Source organism: Podarcis liolepis (genome assembly GCF_965112155.1).
Source record: "Podarcis liolepis genome assembly, chromosome: 4".
NCBI lineage: Eukaryota > Metazoa > Chordata > Lepidosauria > Squamata > Lacertidae > Podarcis > Podarcis liolepis.
The window spans coordinates 80,163,986-80,190,003 of NC_139558.1; the positions used below are offsets into that span (position 1 = coordinate 80,163,986).

At 41.2% G+C, this 26,018-nt stretch overlaps 1 protein-coding gene across 4 annotated transcripts in view; it reads left to right on the top strand.

Moving 5' to 3' along the window:
- KATNAL1 (katanin catalytic subunit A1 like 1) overlaps positions 1–26,018 on the top strand; it is a 35,019-nt gene that overhangs the window by 2,955 nt on the left and 6,046 nt on the right. For all 4 annotated transcript variants that reach the window (XM_083498933.1, XM_083498934.1, XM_083498935.1 and 1 more), the window contains 8 exons: positions 2,811–2,986; positions 5,986–6,146; positions 7,328–7,493; positions 11,962–12,089; positions 13,693–13,798; positions 19,847–20,005; positions 21,680–21,806; positions 23,258–23,392. In XM_083498933.1, the coding sequence (XP_083355059.1) occupies positions 2,825–2,986; positions 5,986–6,146; positions 7,328–7,493; positions 11,962–12,089; positions 13,693–13,798; positions 19,847–20,005; positions 21,680–21,806; positions 23,258–23,392 (1,144 nt within the window). In that variant the 5' untranslated portion in view covers positions 2,811–2,824. The remainder of the gene's footprint in view (positions 1–2,810; positions 2,987–5,985; positions 6,147–7,327; positions 7,494–11,961; positions 12,090–13,692; positions 13,799–19,846; positions 20,006–21,679; positions 21,807–23,257; positions 23,393–26,018) is intronic.

A 26,018-nucleotide genomic window follows, 5' to 3' on the forward strand; every position in this document is an offset into this window, starting at 1 on the left:
TGCTCTTGATTTGTGATTTGTGAATACTTAAGACTTAGAAATGTCTGGGCCTGACTTTTAAGACAGGTTTCCTGTTATGTTTGTTATTAGTAGGATACAGTAAGCCTGCAACTTAGGCACATTTTAGTTGTGCACATTCAGCTTTCCACACATGACAATTTAAAAAAATAAAATAAAAAGAGGCAGAAGGGGGCAGAGTTATGAAAAAATGATTTTGGCAATCCCATCTGCCATTGAACCCAGTGAGTTTTGACCACATGTGATTTTGGCTTTAGGCACGACCCCCAGAACATAATAGAAGGTGTGTCCAGAATACTGTCTATTCCTGTTGTTTTGGATGAGTTTCAATTTGGAAGGCTCAAGGATGTGGACAGGGTGCTTGGATCAGTCAGGGCAACCACTTGAGCTCTGGACCCTTGCCATCTTGACTGATAAAGGAGGGGACAGTTGGCTGGGCCTGGGAGGTGATTAATGTTTTCTTGTGAGAGGGGGTGGTCCTTGCCTGCTTGAAGGAGGCAATGGTAAAACCACCTCAAGAAACCCTCCCTGGATTTATTGGTTTGTTTCTGTTTTAGTATATATTATGTATATTGTGTCCTCATTTTGCACTTTTCTGTTGTGAACCTCCCTGTGATCTTTGGATGAAGGCCAGTATACAAATTTAATAAACAAATTGTGTTTTCCTTGTGCCAAAAATAACTAGGTGATATCACCTTCTCTTCAACCATGTTTTCAGAAGCGTCCTGGAGGGCTTTACTGTATCTCAAGTGCATTAATTTGTTTGGGTTGTTGTCTGGAAAGAGGCCAGCTTCAAGTAATCAGTTCTGTACATTGAAGCAAAAGAGCATTGCTTGGCCAGAACCTGCAGTGTAGCCTATGTTTTGACTGCTTTGCAACTGTCATTCAGCAAGGCATCTTTTGTGACGACTAGAATGAATAAAAAACAACATAGAGCCAGCTTGTTGTGTGGGTTGATTTTTTTTTGAAAGATCTGAAGAACCTGCTTCTGTATGGATGAGCAGAGGGTTGGAGACTATTTTTATTGATGAGATGCAGTACCTTTGTAGCAGAAACCCGTATCCTTGCCATTATTGGGCCTCACATGCATGAATACTGCTGTTGGGTCTTCATTGTGTAAAACATTGCTCTATATATTTTGGCCTTATTCACAAATGACACCTTTTCAGTGAATTTATCTTTAAAGGTAATATGTGAATGATGGCTGGGAATAAGTGTACCACAAGATGTATATATCAGAGAGCTTGAATAAGATAAGATTTCTGGTGGTGGTTGGAGGCTCCATAGTTAGCAAACCAGCAATAAATTGTGCAGAACAGTAAAAGGTGAGATTATAGGCCTAAATTGCAATTTTTTAGATTTGTTGTTTTTCACACACAGAAAAATGTCCCAAAGTGACTTACAGCATAAAATACATTAAAATTGTTTTTTAAAAAATGCAGATCCTAATTGTGTTCATCCAAGAATATTCATAGAAGGACAAATTCTACCCACCTCACTAAAGGATGAACACTGAAAAGGCCCAAAAACAACAACTCACTACCCTCCCTACGAGGTCTGGGTAAATGGATGTTTAAGCCTTGCACCTAACACTGGCACTGGGCATAAGTCCCTTGGGAGAGTTTGCTGCAAACAGGGAGATACCACTGAGAAGGCTTGCTTACATATTGTGGATCTCTGCATGTTGAGAAAGCCTGTTGAGAAGAGCCTCTAGTGGCTACCACAAGGTCTAGATAGGTTCAGATGAGGAGTGGTATTGGAGCCCTGAGCCATATAGAGCTTTTAAAGGTCAAAACAGGACTTTGAACTGAGCTTAAGAACTGATCAGTGGCCACTGCAGTTGTGCAAGAATTGGACTCGTGACCTCCGCAATCTTGCTACTGAAGTCTGTTCTAACTGAAGTTTCTGAGCCATCTTCAAAGGCAGACCCATCCATGTATACAGTGGTACCTCAGTTTACAAACTTAATCTGTTCCGGAAGCCCATTCTTAAATCAAAGCTGTTCTTAAACTGAGGCGTGCTTTCCCTAATGAGGCCTCCCGCCACTGGTGCCCTTCCACCGTTTGTATTCCATTCTTAGACCGAGGTAAAGTTCTCAAACCGGGACACTATTTCCGGTTTTGCGGAGTTTGTAAACCAAATTGTTCTTAAACCGGACTGTTCTTAAACCAAGGTACCACTGTAATGTGTTTCTGTAATCTAACATTGAAGCTACCACAGCACAGACAAGAGAAGTTGTACCTCTGTGGTACAACTCTGTACCAGTGGTACCTCTGGATGCGAACGGGATCCGTTCCAGAACCCCATTCTCATCCTGAACCGAACGCAACGTGCGTCTGCGCATGCACGGGTCACGATTCGCCGCTTCCGCGCATGCGCGTGATGTCATTTTGAGTGCGCATGCGCAAGTGGCGAAACCCGGAAGTAACGCGCTCCGTTACTTCCTAGTCGCCGTGGAGCGCAACCCAAAAATGCTTAACCTGAAGCTACTTCAACCTGAGGTATGACTGTATAGGGTCATAGGTGTTGGAAGACACACTATGCAACAAAGGTGGTTTGTGCCTTGATCAACAGTACATAATGGATTCACAAATACCACCAAGCTATGCACCAGTTTCTTCAGGGGGGGGTAGCAGTATTCAGAGCAAACTGAGCCCCACTCATCTGGTCTAACAACACCTCAGGTTTTTTTGGTCTCATCCAGTCCATGAGAATAACTCCAGGTTACTACTTAATGATTTGTTAGACCGCATGCAATTATTTTCTTTTTATGTTTCCATGCTGTGTTGTAGGTTTCTCGAAGAAAATGAATTTGGCCGAGATCTGTGATAATGCTAAAAAAGGAAGGGAATATGCACTTCTCGGAAACTATGACTCCTCCATGGTTTATTACCAGGGTGTCATCCAGCAAATTCAAAGACACTGTCAATCCATCAGAGACCCAGCACTGAAGGGCAAATGGCAGCAGGTATGAAAAAACAATACTTGCATGACTAGATATTTTATTTATTGGGAAATATATATGCTGCTGGTGGTGGCTCATGTGATGGCCAGACATAGAACAAAAAGATTGAAAACATTAAAATAAACAATACAAAACTTCATAACACCAACAAATTAGGAGCGGGGCAGGCTGCAACATCTATGGAATGCCCTTAGCTATCAGTCACATTAAAGCCCCCCCCCCCAAATGATTTTACTCTTTTCCTAAAATCCATTAGTTGATCTGGCTAGGTTAGCCACACCTAGTAAGTGAACCACAAGAAAATGGGAATATCTTTCAGCAATTTTTAAACATATTGATGGTCATGTATGAATTCTGCTAAATTGAAGTTCATAAACATTTAGTTGACATTTGCAGATTCGGTTTTTTTTCTTAAACAATGGTTTTTTACATCTAATGGAATCTGTTTTCTTTTTATTAATAATATTTTATTCATTCTCTTCTCTTTCTGAATGCATATTCATCATTGTATAGTGGTACCTCAGGTTACATATGCTTCAGGTTACATACGCTTCAGGTTACACACTCTGCTAATCCAGAAATAGTGCTTCAGGTTAAGAACTTTGCTTCAGGATAAGAACAGAAATCGGGCTCCGGTGGTGCAGCGGCAGCAGGAGGCCCCATTAGCTAAAGTGGTGCTTCAGGTTAAGAACAGACCTCCAGAATTAAGTACTTAACCCGAGGTACCACTGTATTCCAAAGAAACACCCCTGTTAACAAGCATGGTTAACTCTTTCTACTTCCTCTGCTGCCCCCGCTTTCCCTTTCCCATCCTTCTCCCCCTAACCCTCTTTCCTGTGTCTTGCTTTGAACCCTCCTTAGTAAAGGAGTGGGTGCTATAGTAGGTGCTATTTTGCAAGTTCTTCTCCTTTCCTGTATCACCTAATGTGCAGGAAGCTTAGACGGATAAGCCTGATTTGCTAAAAGCATTAACTTAGCCTGGACATTGTACAGTGCCATCAAAAATTTTGTGGCATATGTTTTGTGTTGATGTCAGATGTTTAATTTTCTACAATTACTTTTTGGTTGGTGTCAGTTCCAGGTAATACAAATTAAGAACAAAGCAAATAAGAGTCATAGAACTTGGTGAGACTATATATGAGGAAAATTTAGAGTTGGGCTACAAGTCACATCTTCAACCACAATTCTGTTTCAGAATTTTGCTTTCTTGGGGGGCGGGGCGGGCGAATTGCACCCTTGTGTATGATGTGCTAAACTAGAACAAGGATAATTTCATTGTTACTGTGTCTTTTTATTTAAACTGGCATTTTACATGAATCCTCTTTTCATATAATAAAAAAAAACCTTAGCAGGATTTCATCTCACTATTTCAAAATAGATTTTTGTTTTGACTCATTTAGCCTTCATATTTGTTGGGTCCATTATGGCAGTTGCTCATTGCCTTGTCATTAATAAGAGCATCAATTTCTCCTGACATATTATCATGACTCTGTGACTGTTCAATGTACAATTGGCCCTTTTAATTCAGGGTTGCATTCACAAATGCCATCTTGCTGTACATGCAAGCAGTCCTAATCATCCGTATACATATACAGATGTAACTTGTAAGGCATGCAATCATGGATACAGTCAGCAGCAATGTCCATGATTGCATCAGCACTTTCCAGGGGCACTGATGATGGGCATTGCTGCCTGCTGGGTCCGTGAATGCCTACTTTTCATGTTACTTTGGCCCTACAAATGTGTAGTCATTAAAGTATCTGTTGTTAAGTGCCCTTGATAAAATCAGAGCTTGAAAAATAATATCTCTCTGATTCAGCAGGTTAATTCTCCCTGCCAAAACTAGAAAGTCCAGTGATTTCAGTGGGTCTATACTGAATGTCACTTCCTTAGATATTGCCCAATGCCAATACACCTGTTTAAAGATTTTTGTGGTGTGACACATTGAAGTCTTTCTTATTTGTTAAACTCATGGAATCATACTGTTGGCTTTCTGTGTGAGATGCTTTGATTCTGTTTGAGGTGTGTGTGGAATTGATCGTTTCAAAGGCCACACATCCTTTGATCGCAACAGGAGCGGAAATAGGCCATATGTTTGCTGTTGATAGATATAAGAGCAGGTTCATTGGAGGTTTCCGGTGCACTGTCTGTTCCATCTGTACTGGATCAGTTTTGATTACTGTGTCCTGAGGTTGTAGACAAGCTGCTTGAAGAAGTGTGTCCGACCACCTGCCCCCTTAATACTTTTCCATCTTGGCTTCTTAAAGCTAGTGTTAGGCTATTGATTGGGTGGCTCCAGGAAATGATCAGTGGTTCACTGGAGAAATACCCAGTGACTAATACCCTCTTTTCAGGCAAGGTGCTCCAGAGGGTGGCAGCGGTTCAGCTTCAGGCATGCTTGGATTGAGACTGAATATCTGGATCCATTTCAGTCTGGCTTTAGGCCTGGTCATGGCACTGAAAGAGCCTTGGTTGCCCTGACATTTGTCAGGAAAGAGATGGGGGGAGTGTGACTCTCTTCATTCTTTTTAACCTCTTGGTGGCTTTCCAAAACCATTGACCATGCATGCTATCTTTCTTGAGCAGCTCAGGGAGGTGGGCTTGGGGGCACTCTATAGTTCAACGGTTGTGTTCCTACCTTCAGGGCTATTTCCAGAAAGTAGTTTTGGGAGGCTACTGGGAAGCCATGGGAGCCTTCCTGTGGTGTTCCCCATGCTATTTGAAATCTATATGAAACGACTGGGAGGTGCCATCAGGAGTTTTGCTGATGAAGGGCAGGTAATAAATTTAATGGTGGTAACATAAGCACATTTTTTAAATAATAAATGATACGATTTCATACAGAAAATTGGGCAAATAGGTGTTGGAGAGATAGACTGCAGTCTGCCTACAGCCAGCTGTGCAGTATATCATTCCTTCCTTATCCTGATGATGAGCTTAATTCTTTTGTAGTTTAACTAGGAATGCTTTAGTCAGTGTAATAAACTCTGCTTATTTTCAAGGTTCGGCAAGAACTGTTGGAAGAATATGAACAAGTAAAGAGCATTGTCAACACTTTAGAGAGTTTTAAAATAGACAAACCTACAGATATTCCTATATCTTATCAAGATGAAAATTTTAGGGATCCAACTGTTTGGCCACCTCCTGTTCCAGCTGAGCACAGGTAATTGGGTTTAAAATAAGTTTGCAGTTTTTATTGGTGGATTAATTACCTGTACTTAATATTTGAGAGTGTATGTAGTATAGTGACTTAGAAATTAGGTTTATTTCAAACCTTGTATTACTTCTTTCCCTGTTCTGGCTTCTTTAGACTGTTTTCTGGTAAGGGTTTCAACTTTACTTGTTGCTGGATCAGTTCAGAAAACACAGCAAACAGCAGTGGTCTGTGTGAACCATTGTTCCTAACCCTAAGTATGGTTTGAGCATATAAACATAGATAAAAACTATGATTTACAGTGAGTCCTGCTTTGGGTAGGGATTGGCTGTGCTTCAGAGTTCCCACTTGGGAACTCCATAGTGTAGCCAGTCCCACTGTGGCATGTTGTCAGTGCTGATCAGCTAATTGGGGCTGACAGCAAGGCTTGCTTGCCAAGTAACAATTTGGAATGTACTTTAAGGCTCACAGTTTTTCCTTTGCAACGGTACCTCTACTTGTCCCATGCCTGACAACAAAATTGGGACCCGTGTTGAGTCTAATTTGGCTTCCAGGGAAGAGGTTCCCCCTCTCTGCTTTACAGAAATACAACCATTATGATTTTCATAGCCGTAGAAGGGGAGACAAGCTAGTATGGGGCTAGGTAAACGTAAAGGGACCCCTGACCATTAGGTCCAGTCGTGACCGACTCTGGGGTTGCGGCGCTCATCTCGCTTTATTGGCCGAGGGAGCCGGCGTACAGCTTCCGGGTCATGTGGCCAGCATGACTAAGCCGCTTCTGGCGAACCAGAGCAGTGCACGGAAATGCCATTTACCTTCCCACCGGAGTGGTGCCTATTTATCTACTTGCACTTTGAAGTGCTTTCGAACTGCTAGGTTGGCAGGAGCAGGGACCGAGCAACGGGAGCTCACCCCATCGTGGGGATTTGAACCGCCGACCTTCTGATCAGCAAGTCTTAGGCTCTGTGGTTTAACCCACAGCGCCACCCGCGTCCCTAGTATGGGGCTACAATGTACTTTAATTCCGCTCTCTGCCCCAAAGCATGGCCACCCACCCACTGGCTTCTCACAGATCAACTTGCATGATCTGAACATCACGTTTTCCCCACCGAATTGGGTAGCAAAACACAGCAGTAAAGCATTTTGTTTCTCTCCAATGCTAGCTGCATCATGTTTCCTTTGCTTGACAGAGCCCCACCTCAAATAAAACGACCCAATCGAGAAGTGAAACCTTTGAGGAGAGAATCGCCAGGATTGCAGCGTGGACCTGTGGGCAGAGCTCAACCAATCTCAAAAAATGAAAAACCTGCCAGCAGCCGAGAAAGGGAATCTAGAGCAAAAGGAAAAGATGAAAAGGTAAGAATTTAGGGGGCAGCTGGCAGGTACCTTTCTTTTGTGGAAAAAAAATGTATATTTTCTGTTGGCAAAAAAGCATGAATGTGTAATGAATGCATACTTACAAAAATATAATTTTCCTCCCAATATTTACAACTGGTTCAGATATTAAGAGAGAGAAAGGAACAGACTGTGAGAGTTACCATATCCTTTGAACAGCTGATACAAGATACAATTTTTAAATCGATGAAATTTAGAATGTTGAAAAGTTTAGTATTATATTCTTTGCTTCCCAAGCCAAAATATGTCTGAGAGACTGAACTCCCCCCAAAAAGAAGAGGGGAAGATATGAACAGTGAATCTGTTTTGCTGTGTCAACACAAGAGAACTGCATTTTAAAAATTACTCTGAAACTATTAAGTTGTATAATACAAATGTAGTCCATGGAGGAAGCGTATTCTCAGATAGCAGTTTTCTGCATGTCTTATGGTTTTGTCCTTGAGTTCATTATTACCTTGACATGAATAACCAAATAATCTAATTTTGGGTTAGGCTACAGCTTTTTAAAACTACTTGGTACAAGCAGAGGATTTTAACACCAGCTATGCATAAAATTGGAAGTTTTGCTCTGCACCAACAGTGGCAAATGAAAGCCTGACAGATTTTTATTTTGGAAAGGCTTTAAAGATAAAGTGAAATTGGCTCAAGGAAGGAAAAGCAATAATGATTTTCTTGAATTGTAATGAATGTAAGGTAATTATAAAGAGGCAGGTTTTTTAGGCTATCTAAATACAGAACAATATTTTTGTATTAGCAAACTGTTTTACTTTGGTACATCCTTTATAGGTTGAGGGAAGTGCCTTTTGTTAATATGATTATGAGATTGTATCTCTGCCACAGTTTCAGGTTTGTAAAAATTCTATGGTAGATAGCTTTACTTTGTAAAGTATTGTTCTTTGTGACAATTTGATTTAACATCTGGAATTTAGAATCACATTTTAGCTTACAGGGTGTGTAAAGGAACACACACAATGTTCTCTGTACTAAGATTTTAGATAATATCTTTGCGGTCAGCTTGCAGAAGTAGGAAGTGCCTGTCTCTATTTCTGGTTTTATGCCAATGATGGCAGTGTTCTTTATTATTGTTGTCATTAGCTGTTTTTCCAAAACTTATATAAATAGTAGGAAATGATTTCCCCACAGATCTAATTCCAGTGTGATGTTGTAGAAGGTAGAGGATCAGAGTTACAGTAGGGCAATCTGAGTTTCAATTCATTCTCATCCATGGAGTTAATTGCAGGACTTTGGGCTAGCAATCTGTCCCTTAGGATTGCTGTGAGGATAAAATTGGCTAGCCCCAGGAATGTCATTCTGGGCTCATTGAAGGTGGAGAAGTATACAAATGGAATAGAATAAATGGCGTAGTTAATCATACATGATGTGTGCGTGCTTTCGCTTAAATGGAAGTGACCTCTGTATAGGAAGACGCTGTATGAAGCAGCCATTAATAGCAGTGTGACAGATTCTTATGCTGAATGGATCAACAGTGCCAAGGTGAAATTAAAGGTTATGGTTAGAATGGAAAAAGACATGATAAAATGAAAATGCTTCGTGGAAGTTAAATGCATACCTGTCATTTGCATATATGGAAGATGGCACTTGTCATAAAACCTTTATGTTCTACTAGGAAAGAGCTAGGGCAAAGAGGGGAGGAAGATTTCCTTTTTCTTTTTGTCCACCTTCTCCACATGTTCATGCACACCCATTTTCTCTTTCATACACCTACATTCTCTTATAAGCATGCAGATATATATTCTCTTTCTCTCTTAATTTACATACATGGAAGTATACATACATACATGCCTTTGTTCTTTCTCAACCCCCCCCCCATGCATTATTTCCCCATTCATCTTCACTGCTGCTGCTTTTCCACTCATCATTCTTCTTCCGCCCTCTGCCAGCAAGATTTGCTGGATTCTCTGGATCTAGGGAGGCTCCTTGCCACATCCCGAGTGCTCTTGGACAGGATAACTAGATAGGACAGAGAGACCCTTTGCCTGCAGTGTTTCTCAAACTCTGGTCCCCAGCTGTTGTTTGACTACAACTCCTATCATCCCTGACCACTGGTCCTGCTAGCTGGGGATGATGGGAGTAATAGTCCAACAGCAGCGGGGGACCCAAGTTTGGGAAACACTGGTAGATGCCTTGGGGCAAAGGGACCCTGCAGCTGAGAGCTCTTAGAGTTAACCCATCAGTGTTCACTTTGCGTAAGATAAGATAAGCCTTCTCCCTTTGGGTGTAGGTCTAGCTCAGGCATCCCCAAACTCAGCCCTCAAGATGTTTTGGGACTACAATTCCCATCATCCCTGACCACTGGTCCTGTTAGCTAGGGATGATGGGAGTTGTAGTCCCAAATCATCTGGAGGGCCGAGTTTGGGGGTGCCTGGTCTAGCTGTAGTCAGGGCGTGGGTCTTGATTTTTAAAGCAACAGGAATGTGTTTTCCTGTAGCCCATCCCCAATATGTTTTTTGTCCTCAGCCAAACTGTTTATTTCTCAGTCTAGTTGCTTCAGACAGTTTGAAGTCATGTTGTTTCCTCCCTTTTTCCACTGGGAAGTGTGGTCCCCAAGCTGAAGGAGCAGCACTTTTTTTTCTACTTCCCAGTAAGCATCTGGCTGGTTCTAGTTGTCAGAAGGCCTTTGAGTGTGCCTTTCCTAGTCAGAGCAATTTATCTGACATCACATTGATGTCATGTAGGAGTTGTTTGCAGAATGTCTAGGGGCGGGGCCTAATATCACCGCAACGTGTAATGCACCAGGATTATATATCGCCCTCCAAGCACTGCTTGTAACCAGCACAAAATGATGAATTCTGGGGGTTCAGGTGCGATGCATTACAGAACTTGTACATGGGTTAAACTTCCACTGATATGCAGCTATTGCTGGGAATAGTAATCCTAAAGCAGTGGCATTGTGCAAAGGACCCTTTATTGTACAAAGCAGTTCTGCTTACCTCTCAGCCGGATATTTTTAATGCAAAGAATCTGGTCACTAGGTGGCAGAAAGGAAATACTTTATACTTTATATTGCAAAATGGAGCACAAAATGTGAAGATGCATAGCCTGGGCAGCTGCATGAAGAAGTACTGTCGTGGGTTACAGTACTATATTGTTTCCTGCCTGCTGAGCTGCTGTAGGGCACAGAGGATCGGTGGGCTTTGTGCGAAGGAGCCAGCACCCAGAGGACAAAGCTGCGGGCAGCCTTGCACAAGTTTAATGGTCTTCTTTCCTTTCCTTCTGAGATTTTGCACCCTTTGGCTACAATCTTCTGATTTAAATGAAATTTTCAATGTTGCTTTTCTGTGCAAAAGGAAAGGTTGGTCAGAGATTTATGAATATCTCTGCTTACTCTTTTTTAAAAAGTGGGCTTGGGAAGGAACCAGACAGGAGTATTCTGCTTCCAAAGGGACTTGGGAAGAAATCCCTACACAGGGAACCCCATAAATTACCACTTCCGTACCCTCCTATTCCTCTGCTATCTTGCTTACCTGTGCCACCCAATTCCCCAGCTGCATCTGTTCTCTTTCTCATTAGCCGCTTATCCCAAGCAGCTAATGACACTTTCTGATTTGATTTGAAGTATGTAGAGAACAAATTGTTTCTTAATTCTGTCTAGCTTGGCTAAAAACAACCAACCTGCGGACGTTTTTCTGCATCACTGGGTACTGTAAACTTGCAAGGCATCTAAAAGGTTCTTTCTGAACTATTTGTAGTGTAGTATGGAGCTGCTGCTGTCTCATAAACTTCATAAACCTAAAGTATTTATAGGAACACTGAACTGTGTTGGTTTAAAAACAAAATGAAGAGATCGTTGGCATGTAGGGATGAGGATGAAATTTGATTCAGTTCATATTTAAAGGTGGATTTATCTGATTTGCACATTCGAAAATCAAACTACAAAAACTGAAGCATAGCTACCCTAGGTGGAGCTTAGCTCAGAATCTCATTCCTCCCTGAAAACAGTACCCTCAAAATCCTCTCCAACTTGCAGCACCGTTGCCAGTTCTAGGACTTCCCTGGAAATCCTACGTTGTTTTCAAGAACCTTTAATTTGCCCCTTGCTTTTAATTAAATGCAACCTTTCCCTATTTTCAGAGTTCATAATTCCCTTTGAAACAAAACAGTGGGATCAGGAGACATAGTGCTAGCAATTCTCAGTTAGTGATCCCAATTCCCCCCACAATGTATATTGATCTGATGTACCTGCTTTTAACCCCCCCCCCTTGGCATTTTCTTGAAATGTGCTTGTCCTCCCCCTCCCCCTGTGTGTGTGTTGGGGGGGCGGCTTTTTTTAGTCTTTTGCTTTCATGTCTTGTTGAGGTATGATGATGAAGGGAGTATGGCACAGAGAACAGCTCAAAAGAAGAAAAAGAAATGTAGCTGTAGAATTCTTTTAACTTTCAGTTGATTAGCTTTCAACATCTTGATCTAGGGAAAGAAGATCCCCCAGGATGGTGCCGGTGATGGTGAAATTCAGAAGTTTGATGGAGCAGGATATGACAAAGATCTGGTTGAAGCTCTCGAAAGAGACATCGTGTCAAGGAATCTAAGTATTCATTGGTACAGTGCTTACTTTGTAAAGTGAGAAATGCTAGAATTCTTTTCTGCCCAAGAAACCAGATACTTTCATCCTGAGGTTGTGGTTACTGCATAGTAAGTAAAACTCAAGGAAAAATCAGGAAAAGTGGCTTGTGGCCCCTTAAAAACCAGCATAAGCTGTGGTGGACTAGAGCTTAGTTGCAAAAACAGAATGCACAGCTACCTTTCTGCAACTTGTATTGTGAGTGCATTTTCTTCCTACACTACAGCCATTCTCTGCACATTGAGTGCTCTGGATATATTCAAAGGCATTTTCCTGCCCCAAAAGTACAAGGTAAAAACTGATTTCGTAGTTATGATCCCCAATATTCAAAGTTAAGTTCCAGTGAGCCAAGGCTCAAACTAAGCTCAAACTGGCATCAAGTCTGGTTCACATGACATGGTAATCCAAGCTTTGTCTGGCTGTTGGAAAGCAGCTCACAGGTGATTTTCGCCTCCTTGGTCTTTTTTGCTTCCATTTGGCTTGTGGTTAGTGAGAAGAGAGCTTACCCCATGAACCTAGGCTTAGCTCAGCATAGTGTGTGGATGCAAGAGTAAAGAAGATGAGGGACTGCAAGGACAATTTCTGAAGCCTCCCTTTTCCCACCTATGGTCATATAACCAGTAATGGACAAGGCATGTAATCCACCTAGAAACAGAGGATCCAAAGTTCTCAGCTAACTTTAACTGAGGTCCTGCATGATGCTGTCTTACCCAGCCCAAATAGTGTGGACCTTACAGTTTCTTTTAGGATCCTACCTCCTGAAAGGTGTTCAGTGATGTTCCTTGCTGTTAGGGCTCTCTGAACGTGTTCAACTTCACACCCTATCCCTTCCCCCCTCCCAAAAGAGCAGTACTAGCCTAATCCTCTCCAACCTGCAGGACTGTTGGCAGCCTCCCCTTTTTGCTGGGTCCAGGCTACCATTTCAGCCTGAGATTGAACTAAAGGAGAGTGTTGGAGTCTAAAATATTTGGGGCATCTGGTACAGTTGTCTCAGTCACTCAGTGGATCTCATATATTTCATAGACTCATAGAGAGCTAGCTCCGTGTGTCATGATTTAGACAGTGGATATTTCTCCTATATTGGGACCACCTGGTCCACTATTGTAAGCAGACATGTAACTAGCCTCTTCAGGCTTGACAGCCTCACCTCCCACCTGGTTGAAGTGGTTCATTTGTGTTTCTGTTTTATCAAGAGAGCTGCTTTTGCTAATGGTGTACTGTTCAGAACATAAAGCAAGATTTTCATTCTTAGTACCATGAGCAAAAGCTTCATTACAGGCACTCATTAAAATGCCCTTGAGCGTTTTCTCACATTTAAAAATGTTTCCTTGGTGATCATTCTTTCAGGGAGCCTTTATTATTACTATTCTTATTATTCAACATCTTGTGGCAGGGTTAGTTGAAAGTCATTCTCCCCCACCCATGTCTTTCATGTAGAAAGCCATTTTCAGGAGGCTGGCTTTTACTTGCATCCTGCTTAAGAAAATGCTGTTACTTATTTTAAAATAAATGAAAGATGTTACTTTTTTGAAGCAGAATATATTGTGCATGAATCTTCTAATCTCGGTTGATCTGTCACAGGGATGATATAGCAGACTTGGAAGAAGCCAAAAAATTATTAAGGGAAGCAGTTGTTCTTCCAATGTGGATGCCGGATTTTTTCAAGGGGATCAGGCGACCTTGGAAGGTGAGAACCATCAAACTATTGTATTCATGTCTATGCAGTTGTAAGTACAAATATGTGTATATGCGTAATACTGCATTGTGTATTTAGATGTTTCCTCCTATAATTGGCTGCCCAAAATTGCAGGGCTGCGTGTTAAATTTGATCATTTGTATTGGTTTACAAACAGTTAATCTGGTTATTGGGTGTGTTTTGAGATGATGCTGTTGTCACTGGCAGATGACCTCATTTTATTTGGGAGTCACAACTGTGGACACAGTTGAAACTTTGGGGATATTTGAGGCTTAGTTCTTTTTATGTGGATCAGGTTCAGTCACTCCATTCTTTTAGATGATGGGTCAAGATGCATCTGTCCCTGCCAAGCTTTTGGAGAAGGATGGGATGTTTTAGATGGATTTGTTTATTTATTTAACTTTTTGGTCACTTGTTACCCGAAGGCCTCAAAGAGAATTACAATAAAGAAAATATATATACAAATACATAGTAACAAAGGGAAAAGGAGGGGTTTTGAGACATATTTCCCCATTGTACCATTTTGTGTATTGCTTTTTATGTTGTTGTCATTTTAATTAGGGTTGTATTTGTCTAATTTCTGTGTGCTGCCCTGTGACCATAAGGCAAGGGTGGCATATAAATATTCCTGGATTTCTGCTGATCTCATTTTCCATTTGGATATTATGATATAGCTTATTGTTTTGATCAACAATCACACATTAGAAACCAATGTGGAAATTGCAGCCTGTAGATCCTGATAGACCTTTCTTCTGCCATGTATATCATGATCAAAGGACCTAACAGGTGTTTGGGAACCTGAAAAGTGCAGAATGTTGGCTAAGCAATAAATGCAGACGCTGGGAAAAATATGGAATGATGCGCTCGCTCGCTCTCCATACATACATACATGCATGCATAATTTTGTTTCTATGCCACCTTTCCACAGTTCAAACCATGCTCAAGGTTTACAACATGAAAAAATACAAAACCGCAACTTAACAAAAGTAGTCAATAAATGAAGCATTAAAAATATACAACCAAACGGAACAATTTCCACGTATCTCACAAGATCTAAAATAAAGATACAGAAAACCACAGCATCAACAATCTCCTCATCCCCTGGAACAACACCCCAACCCAAGTGTCTGTTCAGCAGCCTCAACTTTTGTAGCTTCAGTCAGTTAGGGCCCTGCAGGCCAGGTGGCGAAAGGCCTGCAAGGCAGGGAACAGTTCTTCCAAGACAGTCAGTATGGTCTATTCTCCTCCATCCCCTCTTGACCTTTGTTTGCATTATGGAGGGTGATTTTTCACCGTTATTGGCCGAAATAAGCAGCATTTGGTGTCAGTCATTCTGAGTAATAACTTGGATAGCAACCAGCCAGCTCTTGTGTGTTCAGGCTCTCTCGAGAACAATTCTCAGGACAGCTGCTTTTATTTCCAAAGTAGGCCCTCTGTATGAAACAGACAGCTATGGGTAGATATATTTGTGTGGACATCAGAGAGGTTCCGGTTTTGCTTCCTTTGAACTGTACTTAGAGCTAAGAAGGGCCAGGCGCCAGTTGTGCTTCCCACTGTTCAACTAGCAATGGTTACAACAGCAAGGCAAACCCCGCTGTGCTCCCATCAAAACACCCACCCCTTGCAGCGCACTTGAGCATATGTGGAAAATTCCTAGAGCCAGAAAGAAAAGATAAGTTTTGTGTAAAGGATTTTAACTAGCCATTCATTGCTGGAATCTAATTCTCATAAAGAAACATAGCAAGGCGTTTCATAAATTCACTTTGTGCAACTGCTGAGTTTTGAAAAATAGGCCAACTGTGTGGAATGGAATACAGTGCAGATTAGCCTCTGGGTTCCTATAAAGCAGAGAATGGGAATCCATGGCTCCCCAGATGAAGATAGATTCCCATCAGCCAACAGCAGGTATGGCCAGAAATGATTGGAGTTGTGGTGCAGTGACATCAGGGTGGGGCAGAGTTTCTCCTGCTATATAGGTATGAGTTTAAAGAGTCAAAACATGATTGGATCTCATAGCGCTTTCACTTTAATTTATCTAGGGTTGTTTATGTCTTTATGACTACTACAACCACCATGGAAATATCCTAAATGGTCTCTTATTTATTTATTAAATAAGAAGAGGGGGAGGAAGTGTTCCTTTGTGCAAGCAGAAATTCTTGCACTCGTGGAAGCACTTCATCAGATACTGCCCCATTTTTGTTCTTCCGTACTTTCTGGTGGGTTTTTTAATCTATGTTTGTTTTCTTTTTTGCCTTTGTTTCTAAAGAGAGTATTTAATTTTTTTCAAAAACGAAATATATTTTTTTGCGTGTGGATCAGAGCCCATTTTATTACTATGGCCAAGTATTTAACGATATTACAAAATACTATTTTATCTTCTGCAGCTTTTACCTTTGATTTCAGGAGAATGTCTGCAGCCATAGAAATGCCATTTAAATACCAGCTGTATAGAAATAATATGAACACTTGTGATTTAATTACCCATAAACGTACGTTGGAGCCTACATTAGGAGAGTCCTTAAATGGCTATAGAGGTAGTGAGAGTTAATGGAAAATCTAGACACAGTGAGTCCATTATGCCCAAAGAATCGGGGAGGGGAAAACAATTTTGAATAATTGCATTTTCGGTTGATTTGTTTTTATAAGTCTTCTCCATGCCATTCTTTCAAAGTAATCTCCACCCCACTCTGAGGAGCAGGCAATTTTTAATTTGCAGAGTGGATAGCTTTTAACTAGTTATTTTATTGTGGTGGTGTTTTATGTAAGATATTAATTGCATAAAGTCTATTGTGATGTGCAATTCTAATTTCGGCTAATTTTATTACCCTGAAAAAAAGAAATTCTTGTTAGAATTTAATCTGGTCTTAGGTTTGCAGGGGAATGAAATATGTGCAGTAACAGCAGAGTGTCTGATGAGAGCATGGTGGCAACTGCTCTCCTTAAATTATTGCTGTGCATTTCTGATGGTGAAAATCCTCTGCAGTAAGACCCCAGCCTTTCCCAGTGATGGCTAAGTTCTAGCTCCTAAGCTCTTCAGGGGCTCTTTAAAAGATCTGAACATTGTCAACAGTTCAACAACGTAAATAGGAGAAAAGGGGGCGGGGACCCGCATGTGAACAAAGTGTGACATTCTTCCCACCTTTCTAATTCCCATCTTCCCAGCAGATGAAGGATTAGTTTGGTAGGACAGGATAGTGAAACCTTGAGAATCAAAGGGCAGGGTTAGGTAGGGGCAAATTTTTAGCTTCAGGCTAACTTGGGTAGGGTGAAGAAGTGAAGTGGGGTTAGGGTTTTAGAAAGGAAGGACATGGTGGCAGTTGAGACTATTATCCAGTAGCTCTTAGAGATATATATTTTTAAAGTACAGCTCTGGGTCCTCATCATCCAAAGGTGAACAAGCTTTAATATCTGTCTTCTTTCAGAGTACTTTGAAGATGATATTTCTACTGTTAGATAAGCTCTGTCCCTGAAGACAGAGTTTGTGAAACACAGACGCTTACTAGTTTATCAGAACGGCTTCTATTCCCCTTGCTCCTGTCTGTCAGTTGAAACACTTTGGATATTCTTTTTTACTTTGTACTATGCTGATATACAGTGGTACCTCGGGTTACAGATGCTTCAGGTTACAGACTCAGTATCTTGGGTTAAGAACTTTACCTCAGGATGAGAACAGAAATTGTGTGGTGGCGGTGCAGCAGCAGTGGGAGGCCCTATTGGCTAAAGTGGTACCTCAGGTTAAGAACAGTTTTCAGGTTAAGAACGGACCTCCAGAACGAATTGAGTTTTTAACCCGAGGTACCACTGTATTCCTTTCAACTTTCATTGCACACTAAGAGGTGACTTGTATTTTCTTTAGGTGTGCAGTATCTTCCTGCAGAAGTGCTTGAAAATATTGGATGGTTTGAACGATGGTTCCAGGCTTCATAAACCATAATGTGATCCTGACTTATTTTCCTGGTTTATTAACCAACATTAAGCCAGACTTCCTGGTTCAAGTGTAATAGGGAACTCTGGCTTAATACAAGCCAGAAGCTGGTGCATGATGGGATTGAGGGGAGGAGCGCTTGGCCCTGATGCTTATCTCTGGCTTCGTAAACCGTGGAATGAGTGTCCAAAGCAGGCCACTACATGGGCAATTGCATCTGTGCATAGGATTTATAGAAGAAACATTGTTTTGCCCCGAACACTTGGCAGAAGCTAAATCGTGTGCATGCCGATGGGTGCTTGTGAGCTTTGCTGGTCAGGACGCAGGAGAAACAACATGCAGGATATTCAGGAAGCCAAGTCATATTGCATGCGTGCTTGATGAAGCAGGGAGGGCCTTTGTATTGTAGAAAGGTCACCTGATTTATATATTTATTAAATTTGATAGTTGCTTTATCTTACCAGGACAACCCAAAGCAACATAAAACCAACCAAACAGACTGAGAAAAAAACCTCACAGAGATACTTTAAGATCAAAAAGAAAAAGAAATACATTAGAAACACCCTGCCCACTTCTAAAAGGCCACAGATAATTAAATGCCAAAAGCCTGGTTATAGAGGAAAGATTTTGCCTGGCACCTAAATACATATATATAATGATGATACCAGGCAAATCTCTCTGGCAGGGGTCAGCAACCTTTTTCAGCAGTGGACCGGTCCACCGTCCCTCAGACCATGTGGTGGGCCAGACTATATTTTGAATAAGAAGAAGGAAAAAAAGAACAAATTCCTATACCCCACAAATAACCCAGAGATGCATTTTAAATAAAAGGACACATTCTACTCAAGTAAAAACACGCTGATTCCTGGACCATCCGCAGGCTGGATTGAGAAGGCGATTGGGCCGCATCTACCCCATGGGCCTTAGGTTGCCTACCCCTTCTCTCTGGGGAGAGCATTCCACAAATGAGGAAGCACGGCAAAAAAAGGCCTGTTCTTGTGTTGTTGCCCTCCAGACCTCTTGTGGAGGAGGCACATGAAGAAGGGCCTCAGATGCTGGTTTCAGGGTTCAGGTTGGCTAGTATGGGGCGAGGCAGTATTGAATCTGAGTTTGTGGCAGGTTGTTCATTGTACACAGTCATCTATTAATTTCAGTGTAAGGTGTTTTCTCCATAAAGTGGCAAACTTAATTTGGGGTGGGAGGGGAACCTGCTACAGTGGTATTTATTATCATTATTTATTAAATTTATATACCGCCCTTCATCCGAAGATCACAGAGCAGTTTACAGAATAAAAACACAAAAGGAAAACACAAAATACATAACAACAAAAACCAACAATCCCTTCTCACAAACACATTTAAAAAGGTGATAGATAGTTTAATCAGCCAAAAGTCTGATTAGAAAGTTACTACATCCCACAGATTAGAGCCAAATACATTCTGCTGGCGCCTGGATCTTGGCACTTTTCTGATCTGTGCTGCTGAAAGGGAAAAGCCTCCAGGTAAACTCAACCTGTGGAAGCTGGAAGAGCAGGTTGTTCTCATTCTCTCTTCCGCAGTCTCTCATTAGTGCCTACAAACTCCTCTTCCTTTCCTGGGCACCCTGCCAAGAAAAAAACAGTGCTGGTTCAAAATGTATTGCTCTGGAGAGCCCACTAGGGTGAGTGTTTTGCTGAGATGCACTTATGTGCTGGGACTCTGACCCTTGGACCACAACTAGCACACTGCTTGCTCATTGTAAACTGCTGTACACCATCTTAGTATACCTCCAATTTTAAAAAAACAACAACCCATGTCTTATCATTTTATCCTGCGGCAAGACTTCTAGGCTCAATTTAGCTCAATATTTCTACAATAGTATCTACAAAAGGGTTAAACTATAGGAGATACTCTCTAATCTTCCGTTGCCTTTCAGGTGTCAAGTAGCAGTCAGCTTTGCGTTAATGAAATCAATTACGTTTTTTATGAATCAACAGCAGCAGATTATCGTAATAGCACAACTGGCTTTGACAATGCTAGACTGTGTTTAGACAAGTTCATTTAATTTTATTATTCTGCACCGTTGTGCACTTGTACCCGCTTGTGCTTCTTCAATTGCCCTCATTTAATTTTAGGGAGTGTTGATGGTTGGCCCTCCCGGGACTGGTAAAACTATGCTAGCGAAGGCTGTCGCTACAGAATGTGGAACGACTTTCTTCAACGTTTCTTCCTCCACTCTGACATCAAAGTATCGAGGCGAGTCTGAAAAGTTAGTTCGCTTGTTGTTTGAAATGGTAAGCATTACTGATGCTCATGTCTCACAGTTTCTTGTTGTATAGTGGGCATCTAAGTCACTCCAACACATTGGATAGTATCCAACTCAGTTTTATTCAGAGCAGACCCATTGAAATGAATGAACCTGAGTTTGTTGTGCCCATTGATTTCAATGGGCGTACTTAGAAGTCCTGGAACTATCATTACTAATTGGGGTAATAAGGCTTCTCAGCCACATTTGCCAACCATGTTATACCATCCAGCAACATTGTGCTACAGAGTGCCTGTAATATCCCCAGCTTTTAGAACTAATGGCATCTGTTTCCAAAATGACTCATTATGAGTGTGTTGTTTACCTGTAGTATGAAATCTTTCACAGCTTCCTTTAATGTTTTGCATTTATCAGAGTCAAGGCCTGATATTTCTTTAACTTTCCGCCTTTTGAGGTTGGTTTTTGTTTTTGTTTTCTTTTTGTTTCTTATTCAAAATGTTTTCTTCTTTCTATTTCATATTTTGCATTTCCCCCTTTCATTTTCGTAGCACTTGTAATTGCAAAATGCTTTCTAAACAACATGTACTCATCTTTACACAATTCTTGCGAGGTAGGCTGCTTTGATACCTGCTTTACAAAAGAGGCTCATTGATTAACATGCATATGTAAAATATAATGATTCAATCACCACAGCTCCTTAGAACGTTGTGTCAGAGCTATGTCACACATCTGACTGATTCACGGTTTGCAATGTTTTAGAAATGACTCCAACAGTAACTAGAACTTACGTTTGCAGACACACAAACAGGGCCAAATCTTTCAAGTTATATAAGGTGCCACAATACTTTAATTTTTTCAAGAGATTTGCAAAAATAATAATAATGAAACATTGAGTGGTTTTTTTTGTACATGTACCATTTTAAGTCCATCCCCCCCCCTCTCTCTCACACACACAGAAACATAACAGTTGGCCAACATCACAGTAGTGATCTCTACATCTGCTCTGCTGAAACTTTCCTACCGACAATGCAGCCCTATGTCTTTTGTCTTGACAACCTGACAATAAAAAACAAGCAAGTGTCTAAGCACCTGGAATATTAATAAACATTCAGTAGCACCTTACCAGCTGAGCCAGTGGCTAGGGAGGGCTCATTTACTCCACTGAAGCCAGAGCCCTCATAATCTATAATACTTTGGTGTCCTCCAGATGTTGTGGGACTCCAACTCCCAGTTGCCCTATTCAGCATGGCCAGTGGTCCTATAACATTCGGAGGACACCATGTTGGCCACCTGCTGTCTATAGCTACAAAATGTTAAGAAAACTGCTAACCTAACATTTCCCCCTCTTGTTGATTCCCTCCCCCTCTTGTTTTTGGAGATAAATTGACAAAAACTTTATTTTTCTATATCTGTGTGATTTAATCAGATATATTATTTGCCTTTCTGCAATCATGCAAGTGGTTCTAAAATAATATCCCAAACCAGCTTTGATTTAGCATTAGATACATAGATGCTGTTCCTAAGGCAGGTGTTGTAAGGTAAGCCGGACAGCACATCTTTGTCAAAGGGGCATAGTCAACCAAGCTTTGCTCAGAGTAGACTCAATGAAATGAATGAACATCACTTAAGGTACATCTTGTATGTGATGGAATCTCACAAAAACTGAAATGTTGTGTTTAGTAAATGTTTTCTTTGTTTCAAGGCCCGATTTTATGCACCCACAACCATTTTCATTGATGAAATAGACTCCATCTGTAGCCGCAGAGGCACCTCTGATGAGCATGAGGCAAGCCGTCGGGTCAAATCTGAGTTGCTTGTTCAGATGGATGGTAAAGTTTGATATCTGCACTGGCGCTTCCCTTCCCTTTTTATAAATTGTTTGTACGCTTGTTTTGGAGAATGCGTGCAGCAAGTTAAAAAGCAGCATATTTACCAACTTGTCCTGAACTGTTCTCGTTTTAAGCTGCCCACCTTTTGCTGACATAAGTATTCTGGGCATGGTCAGAGGACACATGATGCAGCCACCTTGCTGAAGCTAAGCTGTTCTGGGTCTGCCTGGGGGACCACGAAAGCTGCTTGGAATTCTATCACAGAAGAAATGTGAAATGTAAATGTAATATAAACGAAGAGCATGGCATAATTACTCAAGTTTTATGTTCATTTTTCTTTACAAAGACCACTTAAAATGCATTTTCCCAATTAAGTGGCAAATTATATATATATATTTTTGAGTATGTAAAAAGTTTTATATACTCTTCTTAAGACTGTTCCCAGGTTACTTAATAAAGATGATTAAATATAAGAATAAAAAATAATATATTACAATACACAAGACATGGGAAATAATAACCATTTTTAATAATAATAATAACCATTTTTTTGTTTTGTTTTGTAGTAATTAGCAGCCCTGCGTAGCTGCTTTGAAAACTGGTAAAGAATTGCTAGGGGAAATTAACCCTTCTGTCCACTCCATTTCCTGGCCATCTAAATGCCTACTTGCCCTCCAGTGCTGTTTGGATGTGTTTTCCTGAGCATCATCAGTTTCCTTCTGTGGACTGGGTTACCTTGTTGTGCTTTGTGGAAGCAAATACAGTGGAACCTCGGTTGTTAAACGTCTCTGTTGACTGACGTTTCGGCTTTCAAACTCCAAAAACCCGGAAGTAACTGCTTCAGTTTTTGAACGATTTTTGGAAGCCGAACGTGCCACACGGCTTCCGTTTTGGGTTTCCCTATTATATTGAGGCTACTGTTTTTAGTTTTCGGTTTTCAGATATTTCAGAAGTCAAATGGTCTTCCAGAACGGATTACTTTCAAAAACTGAGGTTCCACTGAACAGGGTTTGGTATTGGGCCTCGCACACTGCCTCTGTTCTGTACTCATATTATGCCTAGGCAAGTGTCCGTCCCCCCCCCCAGTCACTTGTGTTATGGTGCTGCCCACAATAGGTTCTTAGATTTCTCTGTGCACCCCTGGGCTGCAAAAAGTTTGGGGCCTTAACCTCTTCATTTCATGGTTTTAGGCTGGTGTTCTTTAGTTGAGGAGGATTTAGTGGCTCCCCTGTGTAATGTATTCTGAGCTGGAATCTCTGCTTAGCTTTTGTTGCACTAGTTTTATAGGATCTCTGTGTTATATAAACTAGCTTTATTGGAACTGTGATTTTAATTGTTTGGTGGTTTTGTTTCTTTGAAGTATAGGATAAGCTCAGTTCTTGGATGTCTGAAAAATCTAATAAATAATAGAAATAGTACCCTGTTGTCTGCTATGTCCTTTGTTGATGTAGGAGTAGGCGGGGCTCTGGAAAACGACGACCCTTCGAGAATGGTGCTGGTGCTGGCTGCTACAAATTTTCCCTGGGACATTGACGAAGCTTTGAGAAGGAGGCTGGAGAAAAGGATCTATATACCATTGCCAACAGGTGGGAGGGCCATAATCTTTTCTGTCCAGATGCACTTTCCTTACATTTTGCTATTTGAAGAATTCATTTGACACTTCGGCTGCAAACATTTGGTTGCATTTTCAGCAGCTAATAACTTGCCAGTGCTCTCTCCCTCCCTCCCTTTCCCCTTAAGGGTTGAGACTGGAGAATGAAAGGGTTGCAGTATTCCATTGCAGACCCGGTGAGAGAGATGCTAATGAGCTTGGACCTATTTTGAATGTTTAACAGTCCTTGATTGAGCATCAAAGGCCGCCTTCAGACGTCTTTTAAAGAAATATTGCCAGTGCATTTCCATGCACTTGCCGATTAATGCAGAGAAGCGGATCCATGAATTTTCACTCTCAGGCTGGCGCTGCTGTAAATCAACTCTCGCCTGACCTTTACGACTAGATTTCCAGCCGTTCAGATCGTAGCACGCTGATTGTTCCCCTGCCTGAGGATGCCATATCATATATTGCTTCTCCTTGGCTGTCAGTCATATACGCTATTATTTTCAAGATCCTTTATCATTTTAGCTTTATAAAGTGGCATCTTCTCTTGATACACTGGGATGCCTGCTTGCCTCCATGACCCCTCGAGATAACAGAATAGAAGTACAGTGTGGCTGTAAACTCTTAAGGGTTGAAACAACATATTGGAGCACAGCATGGAGCTACTGGCAATAATAGCATCTCTAGCATACATTCTTCCCCTCTCCCCTTGTAAGGTTGAGGTTGACTTAATATATATCATGATGACATTGGTGTGAGTTTCCCTACTCCATACCTTCGGTTTCTGCTGGTGGGATGGGAGAATCACTACCGTGTGATGTCTTGATACATGAGAAGCGATCCAAAAGGTTACAGAGAAGAGGGGAAATGCTTAACCTAGAGATTTAGTTTTGCTGTGTCAACTTCATGTTATATGTAATGTGTGCTGTGGTGTCTAGAGTGTTGGACTGTCATCAGGGAGTCTCTGGTTCACATCCTCACATAGCCATGAATTCACCTGGTGAGCTTGGACCAGTCACCCTCTTGGCTTTGCTTTACAAGGCTGTTGTCAGAATAAAATAGCTGACAATGGTTGGGGGAGAACCATGCATGCTACCTTGAGCTCGTTGGAGAAAAGACTGACTACACACATTCAATAAATACTAATAGTTCCAGCTTATAATGGGAGCCCTGACTTTATGGCTGATTGGGGTATTACATATGATTTAAATTGCCTTGCAGATCTCTATCATGTTATCGATCTAAACTTCCCCCTTATTGCTAATGCAAAAGAGAAGATGAAAGGCAGACATTTGTTTGCATTTATGGTTTTAATCATTTGAAGCCATAATTGCTTTCAGCCCTATTGGTGGGGCGGGGGAAGTACCTCATCTGAAGTTCTACCACGTTATTGGTTCTGGCTTCTATCTGTGCAGTGCAGAATGGGCACCTTGCGAAGGTGTGTCCTCTTCTCCACAAAGTTACAGTGCCCCTTCCAGATTGCCACTATTTTGTGAGTGGGATTCAGTCACACCAGCAAATTTAGGTTGTGCGGTTAAAGTGGGTTTGGCTCTCTTGCATAATGAACACACTTTTAAAAATAAGACTTTTTGTAGGAAGGTAATTGATGAAAAATTGCACTGAAAAGTGTAGGATAACAACGGCTTGATCTGACATCTTATAGCATCCCCACCTTTTGCAAACAGATCATGAAGAATGTTCAATGAACAGGTCATCTGGAAGAGACTAGTGTTGGAAAAAACATGGAAAAATAATTTTCACTGTTGCCGTTTTAGGTACTCTTAGGTACAAAGTTACCCATGGTGAAACATGCATGCAGAATCTTATTAAAAGATCAGTTATTATTCTGTGTTTTTTGAGACCACTATTTTTAACTGTCAACACAGTACAGAACTCCCAGCTACAATGTGTACATGGAATGTTTTTATACCAGTACACTATAGCTTGCCAAAGGCACATTGTGATAGATGGGAAGCTTGTGTATTTTATGTTTTTGATGTTTATACTATGCCATCAGTGTTCATTGTGCCTTACAGCACCATACGGGCAAATTGGGCATCTCTCTGCTTAGAAAGAGCTTGCACTCGAAAACTAACAACGAGGGGAAAGAGAAAGGAGAGAAGAATGTGGGCAAAGGCCAATGCATGTACTTAATTAAATTAAATTAAAAAGAAACATTGTTCAACTGAAACCCCTGGGTCACTTATATCACCAGGGCAATCATTTTCATTATCTAAAACCTCAGCAGCTGGGGCAAACACTCTTTAATAGGGAGGGTGTTAAATTCAGAAACTGAAGATAATACAACAAAATATATTGGACAGAGGGAAAGGAGGGATCTCTGTGTGTTTGACAGGGGAGAGGGAAGGAATCCACCCATCCTTATTTAGAGTGTATCTGTTCCACTTGGCTTCCCCCATTGTGTAACCACTTCCTTTTTCTCATAATTAAAATGATCCTTCCCTTCCTATTTTTCTGTTTGTCTAAAAAGAATGTGAAAAAGGATCAACCTGGTTTAACAGTAACTTAATACCTTAACCAAATAATTCATTTAATGCCGATTGCTTTAACAAATGCTGTTAGCTAAATAGGACTAACATTTAGGGTGTTTTCTG